Source organism: Calypte anna, chromosome Z (assembly GCF_003957555.1).
Source record: "Calypte anna isolate BGI_N300 chromosome Z, bCalAnn1_v1.p, whole genome shotgun sequence".
NCBI classification, from domain to species: Eukaryota; Metazoa; Chordata; class Aves; order Apodiformes; family Trochilidae; genus Calypte; species Calypte anna.
In genome coordinates this window covers 63,340,340-63,352,986 of record NC_044274.1, presented here as the reverse complement: position 1 = coordinate 63,352,986, position 12,647 = coordinate 63,340,340, and the positions used below count along the sequence as shown (strand labels likewise).

At 38.7% G+C, this 12,647-nt stretch overlaps 1 protein-coding gene across 3 annotated transcripts in view; it reads right to left on the bottom strand.

Moving 5' to 3' along the window:
- ELAVL2 (ELAV like RNA binding protein 2) overlaps positions 1-12,647 on the bottom strand; it is a 36,796-nt gene that overhangs the window by 13,764 nt on the left and 10,385 nt on the right. For all 3 annotated transcript variants that reach the window (XM_008495816.2, XM_008495814.2, XM_030467116.1), the window contains one exon: positions 6,014-6,117. In XM_008495816.2, coding sequence (XP_008494038.1) covers positions 6,014-6,117 — 104 coding nt within the window. The remainder of the gene's footprint in view (positions 1-6,013; positions 6,118-12,647) is intronic.

Here is a 12,647-nt window from a genome sequence, read left to right as displayed (position 1 = left end):
AGAGGTGAATTTGTCTACAAGTTCTCCCTTCTTCTGAAGGAAGCAGTCAGACCTCAGCTTCACCCTGTTTGTGATTAGAGCACTGTTGCTGCTGACAGAGACAACCACAGACAGCTGCAACTACACCCCTTGAGTGTCTTGCGTTATTCATTACACACACACACCTCATCGAAATGCACAAAACACTCATTGTCACTGAAATATCTTGCAGTCTTTCAGGAAAAGGAGGTCAATTTGTCATAGGATCTCAAAAATAATGCTTTTATTTGTGGATGCACTACTTATACTTGAAACCTATACTTGGATTAAAAAAAATTAGGAAAAAGAGAGGTATCTTTAAGACCAGCATATGCAGCATTTTGGATCCATGCAGAAGGCCCTAATCTACACCAAGGGCTTTGCATAGCATGACAGGAAGATGCACCTTTGATCAAGAATTTTGCTTTTGAGCAATGCTTGCAGTCATCCTTCTGCTCCATTGGTCCCTTCTAACATTTTTCTGCATCAGAAACCCCCTGTGCAGATTCAGAAAAGACATTACTGCACCACTGAGGTTTCTCGCTGCAAACTTGCTCAGCAGGCCTTACACAGGGAGCTGCTCTGGGGCCAAGGGGTCCTGCTGCAACTCAGCACTTGGAGTTCAAGCAGAAAACAAGCTACAGAATTGCTGAAGGCATTATCAGCACATTTTGTAGTTCAGTCTGACATGCTGCATTATTTTTCTCAGTGTGGTTTTGCATTAATGAACAACCATGTGGCCACAATGGGGTTTACAGAAAGTGACAGTACTATGTGTTCAGCAGTGAATTCTTCTCTCAATATTATATATTCAGTCAAGATGAAAAACAACTAGACAGCTTAAGCAGGTTAAGTAACATTCAACATGAGGGAATCTGATTTTCAGTGAAGAACTAATTTTACCTGGGGTAAAACAGCATGTGTGGGGTAATGAGGAAGGGTTTAAAATGGAAATGCTGTCAATTTAACTGTAACATAGCTAAGACTGCATAATTACCACTTATGTAACTCCTGGAGAAATTTAAGGGAAAAAACACCTTTACCTTTGTTCCAAGACAAATTGCTCTCCTGCTTCAGATCTGCTAGAGCACTTTAATATTACCAGAAGAACATTCTTGAGGTATTTAATAACCTTGTCAAGACCACTAAATGGTTTGGCACCATGCCCCTTCTCTCATTCTTTGCTGATTGACAGTATCACTAGAAACTCACTAGCTTTAATTAAATCTCCAAATAGGATCCCCTTTTTCTGCTCAATAGATCAATGTTCTTTAGTGTTAGAAGAAAATGGAAAAGGTAAGGATAGTTTCTCTCACCTTCACAGCTCACTTGCCTCAATTTTTTAAATAGACTTTTCACACAAGTCATATTTCATTGCTCCCCATGGACATTAGCTATTGAAAAAATTACTATAAAGTGACACAAGCAAAATTTTCATCTACAAGTAGCAACAGTGAAAACAGGAGCAATCTCAATCCTTCATCTGCTACACTAACTCAGAAAAAAATAGCATGTTTGTTGCATGTTTCATTTTTCAGCATTTTGGTTTTTCCCATAAAGCATACAGTGTTTTCAGAGAGTACTATATAGGTAGTTCATAAGGTTAGAGTAGCTAAATTACAGAGTAATTCTTTTAAAACAAATCTTGTCATGAAGCTAAGTAATAACTGTTCAAGGCATCAAGTGAAATTTCATTGCATAATGTCAAGTTTTAAGGACACTGCCTCAGAGTACACTCACTAAGTTGTGACACATCCCTCACTTCAAGTCTTCCCTTGCTGTACTGCACTTCTGTGGGCATTTGTAAAGGTGGTAATTAAATACTCAACTCTTCTACTGCAGTCACAACTAGCTCTTATTACACAGCCTTCTACAGTAGGGCAGTTAACTAGGTGATGATGGCAAAGTAGGGCATCTTTACTAAAGAATCCGTCAAACTTCATTTCAATAGGAATATTACATGTTAAGCCTAATTTTTTTCCAATATATGCAAAGCTATAAAAGAGTGGGAAGAAAACCTACAAATTTAATACTTTAGATAAAATATTTCTTAAATAACTATTCCCCTGGAAGGTGATAATTACCCATATAAACATACTACTACTCTAAAGAATTTAAGGAGGAGGAAGCCTTACTAAATCTGATTTTTAAGAAGCACTAGATTGTGTAACAGCTAGATTAGTGTTATCTTACAAAAGAGGACAACCAGGCCACTTAGCCTAGACAAGCTATTTTATTTCCCCTATCCAACATCTGTCTGCATATGCTCATATCACCAGATTTAATAAGAAACCATCTGGCAGCTCCCACATGGAAAGCTGTCACTTCAGGCCCTCTCACACTGGAAAACTGAGGACAGGGCAGTGGGAAGCTCAGCCCCAGGTCTCGAAGCAAGGGGGGAAAAAAGTACAGCATTACTGCCATCTGCAGTGTCCTCTTGGCAGTTACGATCCACAAAAGACCACTTCCATCATTTACGGGCTAGCATCCACAGAGAAAAATTAAGGAGATTTTCCTGGGTCCTCCTGCAACCCCTTAATAATCTAGGTAAAAACCTGTCTTCTCTTCTGCATCTTAAATGATTCCATGCCAGTTCAAGGATATGCCATTTGTATGCCCACTCCTCTCTAGTCAGAGAATCTTACTATTTTTCCAGGCACAAAAATCCATTTTCGCTGGCTCTTAAATTGGAGGAGCCTCCTAGCAGCTGTGAATTCCAAAAAGAAAAGCCACAACAAATGTTTTACCTCTTTTAAGATACAACTGGTTTTCATACTAAAGCTGCAAAATTTAATGAAGCCCAAACTTAAAAGGCTAACTGCAATACAAGTATGTTTATACTGCAAATCAAAGTATGCCACAGAGGGCACCATGTGTTTTAGAACACTGCCTAGCACAGTAAGGTTTGGGTATCTAACACACCTATATGTGCCTTCAACACCAATGTATACTCACCCCACAGTTTTAATATTCAGGATAAATCAAGAGGCAACCTACCTGGCACCAGGTTAGACAAGACTAAGACTGTTATGTCTTGCTTTTGAGGTACAGAACTGAAAATTTCTGAAGATACTTTGCAACTACTTCAATAAAGTATTCCCATATTGCATTCCATAGAATTTTCTTTTTTAAAAAGGTATCAGGTAGTCGTATTTAGTATCACTACAGACAAACTTAAGCCAGCATTTTGGAAATTCACCTTCTCAATATATTTTCTTTCCACAAAACACTAGGGGGCATCCCCTTTTACAGATCAAAGAAATACACCCAATGTCTAGCAGGCTAGTAGTAGTAGTACAAAAGCAAGATCAGAGGTATGTGTTATGGCCTCCATCTAGAATATCACGCATCAGGATTGATCAAGACAAATTCTCTTGGAAGTGCTAACAAAGTTCAGTCAGGTGAGGTTCTACCACCCAATTGAAAAGGTTCCTCCCAGTTTTATAGACTAACAGAAAGCCAACTTTCAACCATCCATCCACTGAACTACTAAATTATTCTAAAGAACTCCCCAAATGTACAGAGAACAACCACCTATTATTCTTTTTCCTTTTGAAGTCAAAATATCCACTAACACTACCTCAATCGCATTGTTTGTAATATGAAAGTATATATAAAAATCTCAATATTAATTTCTTAAAAGTAAATCCAAGGGTTGCATTCTGAGTCTCTCACAATGTTTTGGTTTTTTTGTTTTTTGATTTTTTTTAATTGAAATATCCATTTTAGACAAATGGGAACACTGTAGTCTATACTCTAAGAAGTCTATGCAAAGGTCCTGGCACTCTTGTGACTCCTATCCCTCTCTGATGTTGCCCCCAGAGTCAGCAAAAGCTTTAGACTTTACCTCTCCTATGTAGTGCCTCCAGGTTGATGTGAGGAATGTGTAAATTATGAACTACTTTACACTAGACTGTGCATTTCTACTGGCTCACACATGAAGTCAGGCTCTCTTGGTAAGTCTCCTTTTAAGTCACTGCCACACAGACACCTTGGATCTTTTAATGGAACAACTGTCCAACATGCCAACGTCAGTCTTAAAACATACTACTGATTCCCCTGGCCTTTAGAGCCTTCTGCAGAGTGGCAGAAGCTGGAACCAGAACCTTCAAACAGCATCCCAGAAGAATTCAGTAATGAAAACTTGGCCTGAAACATAGTATGTGTCCAAGAATGCAGAAGAGTAAATGGAGAAAGGAGAAAAGCAGCTTCTTGCCTGGAGTCATGCACACCAACACTGAAAGATGCTGCTCAAGTTCAGTGGGGAGGTACATAGGTAGCTAGAGTAAGAATTTTACCAGTAACATGACTAAGTGATACTTAGATACCTTTTTTCTAACTAAACAGACTCTCTCTATTTTAGTGAAGAGACAGCCATTTCAGCTTCTGACAACTCTTGTTCCAGACTTTCTTTAGTTAAAGACATTGAAGGCACAAACCCCTGAAAGGTTACACATGAACTTTAGTCTCCAGGCAAGGGCCAGTGTCTGGTACTGTTTATAACCTAGAATTCTACTTTCATGTCATGAAAAGATGGGAAAGGAAAGGCATGGGCATCCTCATCCACATCTGTCCACTCCATTTTCCTTGTTTTTCCCCTAGACCTTTTTACAGTCAATTTGTAGTTGCAGAAGAGAGTCACTGTATTAATCACTTAGCATGGCAAAAGAGGATTAAGAATTCATATCCTGGCAGCATAAAGTAAGCCACTGGAAACCCCCTTAAGGGATTATTTTGATTTGGGAGATCTGGCTTGATACTCTAGATCTTTTTATAACATCCTTTTTTGTCTGGCTATACAATACCAGAACTTCCAACTTACCACCCTAACGAGATGCATTTGCTATCTAAGACATTAAAGGCAAATATACAGTGTACCTGCAACACTACTGGCATGCAGAACTATTTCCTTTCTCACCACAACCCAAAAGACAATTTGAAAAAAACTGGAGCATGAAATTACTTCCCTCAATGTCCCCCCAAAGCAGAAAATTAGACTGTCTGCGGGCAGAAGCCTGCAAGAAGCACATAGGGACCTTTCTGCAGCAAAGAATCTTTCATCCTAAAGGCCTTCTCTGACCAAAACAATCCTGTGGTTCTATGATCTTACTTTTGTCTCAGTCATCTTTAAGTGACTCTGCATTACTTTTTTAGTTCAAACTTAATCTTACAGCTCAAACATGATCCTAGTTAGAGGGCAGTCACTATCCAGTTTATCAGCTAGCAAGCCCTTCTGTTCCATGAGGAAGAACTGGCTGACTTGAACATGGACTACCTTCAGGCACCAGCAATTGTGAAACATTCAGAAGGCAGCATTCCTTGATAAATTTTTTCATCTTCTCTCTCTAGATTTCAGAGCCCAAAAGATTAAATACAAGTATCCCCATTCTTCTGATAGTGGATAAGACAGCAGGTAAGAAAAACTAACTCAAAGACTTCTGCTTCTGAAAATTAAAGAAACTGAATTTAGTAAACATGAGGTGCAGAAATTAAAATACAAAAACCTGATATCTCAAATCAGAGACCTAGAGACAAGATGCATGAGTCAAGTAATTCATATATAACCAAAATAGCTATTTTGGTATTCCATGTAAAGGATCTGTAAGAGAAACAAGACAATTGCAACCTAAAAAAGGAAGTATTAAAAAGCAAATTATACTTTCACAAAGTACTGATGAAGCACAGGGTGCCATGTTCAGACTGTATGCAATATTGCATTCTGCAAGTAAAACAGTTTCTCAGTTAAAACAATTCAAGCTCACTTCTAAAATGTTAAGTGTGTAAAAAATATTTATATTTTCTATACATAACCTCTCTCTAGATCTAAACTACAGACCTAGTCTACAAAGGACTAACCACCTACTACACAGTGATGCCCTAGTCTAGTCTACTGACAGCAGAATGCTTAAGTTACACTTGAAAAGTGAAAACAGAACATACACCCAAACAAGTCAAATCATTTCAGTTTCTTTAAATCATAATTAACACTACATACTTTTATGGTTTTAGTTTGAAGTCTTAGTCCATTCAGAGTGTTGATAGCTTTTTCAGCATCCTTGGGTTCAACGTAGTTCACAAAACCATAACCCAGGCTTTGTCCTGATTAAAAAACAATAGAAAAATAATTATTAGTACCACAGTGCTATACAATGCACTAACATGCACTAATGCATGCACTAGGTGTTCAAAACCTGTAGAGACACACTGGGAAAAAATTGCTTATGAAAACAGAATCTGCCTCAGATAAAGTTCCAAAGGCTTAAAACACACAATTTGTCAAATAAGGTTTTTTAACTAGCTTCCTCTGTTTCCATGAACTGCCTTAAGTTCAAAGCAGAAATAGGTACAGTGAATTTAATGAAGGATTTAAAAACTTATATGCAAACTATGTTCAAGAGTTTGTTGTGATCTGCTAGTGAACAGAAGACCTGAATGAGCATTGAGGTTAAGACAATGTAAAAAAAACAAACAACAAAAAACACTCACTCACTTTGAACTTTTTAATTAAACACTGGAAGTACAGTGCCAAAATTCTTGGCTAATGATTGAAATGAGTGTTTTAAATATATTTCAACAGACTTTGAACCACATTTGAAAGTGACAATTCGTACAGATGTTACACACTACACAGAGCTTCTCAGTAACAAGGAGTCTAAAGGCTCAAACTGTTCCTGTACTCAAAACAACTGGTAAAAGTAACAGCTCATGAACTAAATATGCAGAGTATTTTCGGGTTTTTTAGTATTGGTAATTCAGATGACAAATGGACATAAAGCACTTTTAAGTCATATAATCACTGAACCACAGACTTTGTCTACCAGTGTACTGTCTAAAGACTTGTTACTAAATAGTTGAAAGTTTAGCAGCAGTCATGTCTTGACAACTTCAAAACCTAAAGTACACCATCCTTAACTAGCTGCGCTTTGGTGGCAGAACTTCTGAGAGATCATCTCCCATATGTCTTGATTATTCTCTTTTAGAAACCGAAACAAGGTCAAAGAAACAGCCATCAACCCTAAGAGAAGAATCCGATGTGTTTTTCACAAAACGCTTATTGGCAAGATTATCTTGGAGATACAGTATTACATGAAGCAGAAATGGCATTCATTTATTGCCAGCAAGGATATAATGGAATCTAGGCTTTTATTGAGTTCTTGTACGGTATCTGTACAGTGTTCAATATAAAATGAAACAAAAAACTGATGGGAAGTTTATAATTTAATAAATAAGGCAAAAAAGGGTTTAGTACCAAGCTTACCACATCTGGCATTCATATTTTGTACAAATCCACTACAGCACCAAAACTAAAGACAACTGCACCAACACCCCATCCCTCCAAGCTCCCTCCATTCTTCCTCATCTGCTTCTCAAAACAGTGCACACAAATACAACTAAATTGGCTAGATGAAGCCATCAATGGGTTAATACATGCAGAGTTATTAATAAAAAAATCCAAAACCCATCTGGACAAAGTCTTGAGCAATCTGCTCTAGATAACCCTGATCTGAGCAGGAGATTGAACTACACAATCTCTGAAGTGCCTCCAACCTCAACACTTTTGTATTTCCACAATAAACAATATGGAAACATGCAGAAACATTTCTATATTCATGTACAACTCTACCTACATATACCTAAAGCCTTTTTCCTTATTGCTTTTATTATTGTAGAGAAATTTTTATACCAGTCATTGCCACCACTCCTAATGTCTGCAGAAACTCTTACCATCAGTGTCTCCAAAAAAGAGCAGCTTAAAGGAATGTCTCTTTTTGTAAATGGCTTTTATTTTAGTCTTTATCTCGTAATAGAGAAATGCCGATTTTGATATCAGTAATCTCCTACCAAAGAACCTGTTTGCACCTCAACCTTGAAAGGTGTTAAAAACTTTATGAGAAAACTATTTGTATGTAAGACTATTTGTATGCACACTAGACAAGTGTTAAACAAAGTAATCTTACATAAAATGAGAAGCAAGTGAAGAACACACTTATTCAGTATTTAGGAAAGAAAAGCATTTAGACTTTACAGGCACCAGCCAGTACAAGACCAAAAAAAAAACAAACCAAAACCACTATTTCATGCAGGAAGAGGGCAGTAAGTAAACAGGAAGATAGTCATGATCACAGAGCTCCTGAATTTACTACTGCACCTTGAAAAAGTCATGACAATTACAAGCCAGCTCACTTCACTTGATCGCTGTTAATTACTTATGCAAAGGTGTTTTATAAACCTTAGGGAAAAACAGGTGATCTACAGGCTAGGTCATTTTTCCTACTGCCATGTTACTACCCAAATTATTCATAACAGAGATAGGCAAGAGCTGGTGACATGGAGGAAGAAATAAAAAATTGAGTACTGAAGCTGTCTGAACACTGATACATCTTACTAGCTAGACAAGTCTTCTGCTGGAGAAGTGTTCATGCACAAAATGCTTGGCTGTATTAAGAATCAAGGTGTCCTGATGCATTCCCCAGTTCACTGTTGGGAGACTAGCTTAAGAGACCTGTCATGAAAGAAGATTGCTCAAGATAGGGCAATTAATAGGATATTGAGTAAAACTGCAGAGCAATAGGTCATTTTCCTGATGGCTGCTTTAGTCTAAAGGTTTTGCATGAATTTTATTTCTACAGTATACACAGCTCTTCTCCACTTTAACAGGGAACCTGACATCACCCGTTCACTGCAGTGTTTCCTCATGTTCTCGGTTGCATACGCACCCCTTTTACACTTGGTTACCCATTTAGAGATCACATAAGATGAGGCACAGCCAAATGAAGTGATCGCACTCTAAAGACTGGTAGTGTTTCCCTCCTGTTATCTGTCTACTGACAGACATTTTAAAAGGTCAGGATTGCTAGTGGTGATCTGTCCAAGGCAGTAATTTATGCCTCAACTGAGCTGAGGGCAGCACCTGCAAATAGCAGCGAACAGTTATACAAGGGCAGGATAACACAGAAAGCATTTACTCTCTGTGGACAATGTATACATAACTCCCATCTCTTTGTAATTTATATGCAGCATTTTTTCACTGCATCTTCTAAGGTTCCAGTTTCTCTTAGACATCCAAAACTTATTTCTGAAGATTAACTCGACTACACTGGAATGCAAGAAAAAGTGAACATTTCAAAGTAAATTATGTACCCCCAGCAAGCCTGTTTTATTTCCAACAAATATGCATTTAGATTGTTACACTGGAGCGTTAGTTGTACAGGGCTATTTAGCTCAAGGCCAGGACAGTAACTGTTTTACAGACTCTTATCTCCAACTTCCCTGGGAAGTGACTCCCGTGACAACTTTTCCTGCAAGAAAAAGCATACCTGCAACCTTCACTCCCTCCCTTTTTCACTTGCAACAGGCAGAGAGCGGCTTGTCTTGAAAAATTTTAGCCTGCCATGTAACAGCTGAATTCCACCATGATGCAGTTCAAAAAGAAGAAAGAAAAACACGAGCCTTCAGGTCAGACAGCTCCCTTGAAGGCCAAGGCCAAGTCCCTTTGACTACTATACTTGGGAAGCAGGTGGCAGTAAACAAAAAAGTGAGACTACAGTACAAGAAAATTTCTTTAACTAGACAGATAGGCAGGAATGCCTCTGTGTAGCTGCTCCCTTCTACAGTGACAAAGGGTGACAGTCTGTTTCATAACAGACCTTGGATTGCACAATGGCTGTAAAATGCTGCTGTTATATTTTCAACCTACAAGCTACCACTCAGTTTAAGGACGAATATTCCCTAGGGCCTCTAGGCAACTCAGAACCAAAAAGAAATGCTATTTCAGACACAAGCACCAGAGGCATGCTTCAACAGCTCTTTACTCAATGCTACTGAGCTGGATGCATAGTAAAAGATAGGTCAGTCATCCCAACTATGCAGCCTTTTTAAACCGTTTGCCTGAAAATGCTCACGTGTCATTTATGTTCTGCTACACCTTAAAAGAAAGGATGAAAGTAAGACAGGCGAATGTGAGCTTTAAGTCCATTTACAAAAGCTACTTTTAAAATACTGTGAGCTGTAACACACAGGAAAAGCCACTGTGAGATTACAAATGCACAATGAAAAAGTGCTACATTATCAGCAGTCCAGCAACATTTTCTCTCTCCTGGAAAAGAATGCATAGTTTTCTGCATAATATGATTAGAAAGCAGGTGATCAGTATAGCAGCTTTATTTCATCATGACTGATTGAAGCATCTTGGTAAGTTACTGTGTCATCCCTAAATGTTTGTTTTGTTTTGGAAACATGAAGTCTCCAGCTGTCCAGTTATATAGTAAACCTGAGTCCTCATGATTCTCCTCCCTGAAGAGCTGCTGCTGAAGATAATTTTTCTACATGTATCATTATGATAAGAAGCTTGTCTTCCCAAGCAAAATCCAGAGGCAATGCTATACAACTTCATCTTTGCTTGAGCACGCAGCTGGTCTTTTTTTCAGACCTGCTCCATTAGTATACAATAGCATTATTACACGATGACAAACAGGTGGTGAAAAAACAGCAACTTCAGTACTGCAAGAATTTCTACTGCTGCATTTCTACACGGAGAAGAAATCAAGACTTCCAGCAATGTGGCAAGATGCCTCTAGAAGCTTGGCAGCACACCCGCCACACGAGGGAGCCCTTGGCTGCTCTTTCCCGTCGAAGTTACCCAATGCAAGGCCTGAGAAAACTACCCGAATTAACAGAGCTTTCAGTTAGTTAATCCTACACCTTGTCTGGAACTCCTCAACATTCCTCCCTGTAAGGTGTGCAGACTAGGGGGAGTTTAGCTAGTTACTCCTCCCTCCCCCCCCCCCTCCAAAAAAACAACCAACCAACCCCAAACTAAAAGACAAAACCCAAGCCCTAAACAATTGTTGGAGTCAAAACAAATCCTGCAATCAGTTGAGCTCTCAAAACACTTTTCAGTATGTACTCAGTTTCTGGTAAGGTAAGGCTGAATGAGTTATAAACAACATAAGGCAAAATGAACCAGTTTGTTTCAACATCTTCATAAGTGGATCAAGAGCACCCTGATGAAGTTCACTGATGACACCAAGATGGGTGCAAAGGTTGACACCCCAGAATGGAGAGTCACCCTCTAGGATGACTTAAGACAGACTGAAGAGGTGGGCTAACAGGAACTTTTTTAAATTCACTGTAATAAGTGCAAGTTCTTGCACCTGGGAACACATAACCCAGGAGTGCAGTTCAGACTAGGATGCACTTGGATAGAGAGCAGCCTTGTGGAAAGGGACCTGGGGGCTTTGGTGGACAACAGGCTTAACATGAGTGAACAGTGTGATGCAGCAGCAAAAAAAACGCAACCTGGCATCATGTCGGCTAACAAGGGCATCACCAGCAGAGATGTGAAAGTCATCAACCCACTCTACTCGGTGCATGTCAGACCACACCTGGAATATTGTATTCAGGTTTGGTCCCCACTGTACAAAAAGGATGTGCACAGGTTGGAGAAGGTCCAGAGAAGACCCAGAGGATGATCAGAACGGTATGATCAGCACCTGCCATATAGGAGAGGCTGAGAAAAGTAACTGGATTTGTTCAGCCTTGAGAAGAGAAGACTTAGGGGAGACCTTGTTACAATGTTCCAATACTTAAAGGAGGGCTACAAAGATGGAGACTCCCAGATTACAAGGAGTCACCCCAACAAGACAAGGGAAAATGGGCACAAACTGCTGCTGGGGAGATTGCAATTCAATACAAGAGAAAAATTTTCATTATGAGGACAGTCGGACGCAGAATGTTCACCCAGGAGAAGTGGTGGACTACCCCACGTCAGAAAGTTTTAAGTGTCCGCTTAATGGGGTGCTGGGGCATCTCATATAAACAGTAATATTAGAGAAGTTGGACCATATGATCCTTAAAGTCCTTTCCAATCTGGCATTCTGTGATTCTCTGTTTTTAGGGAGCAAAGAACTAAGCCCGCAAGTTCCACCTCCCCTCCCATAACTCTGCCAAGTAAGTACTCCTAAAGCTAATTCTTAGAAGAAAAGTTCATTTCAAATTATCATTCTGATACACATATTAAGTAAAAAGTGAAGAAACCCTAGAACACCCCTTGCATTTGCTTACTAATGCATTTGAAAACAAATCACACTCTGGAAAATCAAAAAAACCTAAATAGCAAATAATGCATATTGACAAATTTACCTCCCATAGACATCAATTAAAAAAAGGCATTTAAAAAATTTTTTTCTACAAAAGCCATTGGTTTCAGTATCGTGGTGCTTCAAACATTTCAGGCTAAGTTCTACATAACAGATCTTACTGAAAATAATGAATTAAAGGAATATAACCAGGAAGAACTACAGCATTACAAAGAAGTACTAAAAAAGCCTGAATTTTAAAAGATTACATACTACTTGCATCAATACATTAATGACTAATACACTTCTGAGTTTAAGTAAGTCTAACTGCTGAAACTTGATATCTAAGTCTACAGAAAAAAAAAAGCCTTAAGGATTCTAGCAGACCCAAACTATTTTTTTCTAATTTGAGGTATGTATGCTGCCTTCAGTGCTTTTACTCTTTGAAAATGTATTGGCCAGTCCTTGATTAAAATAGTCAATTCTCCAGTGAATATTAATATATTTTCTAGAACCAGCCATGTTAATTTTATACCCCTATTTTCGATGAAC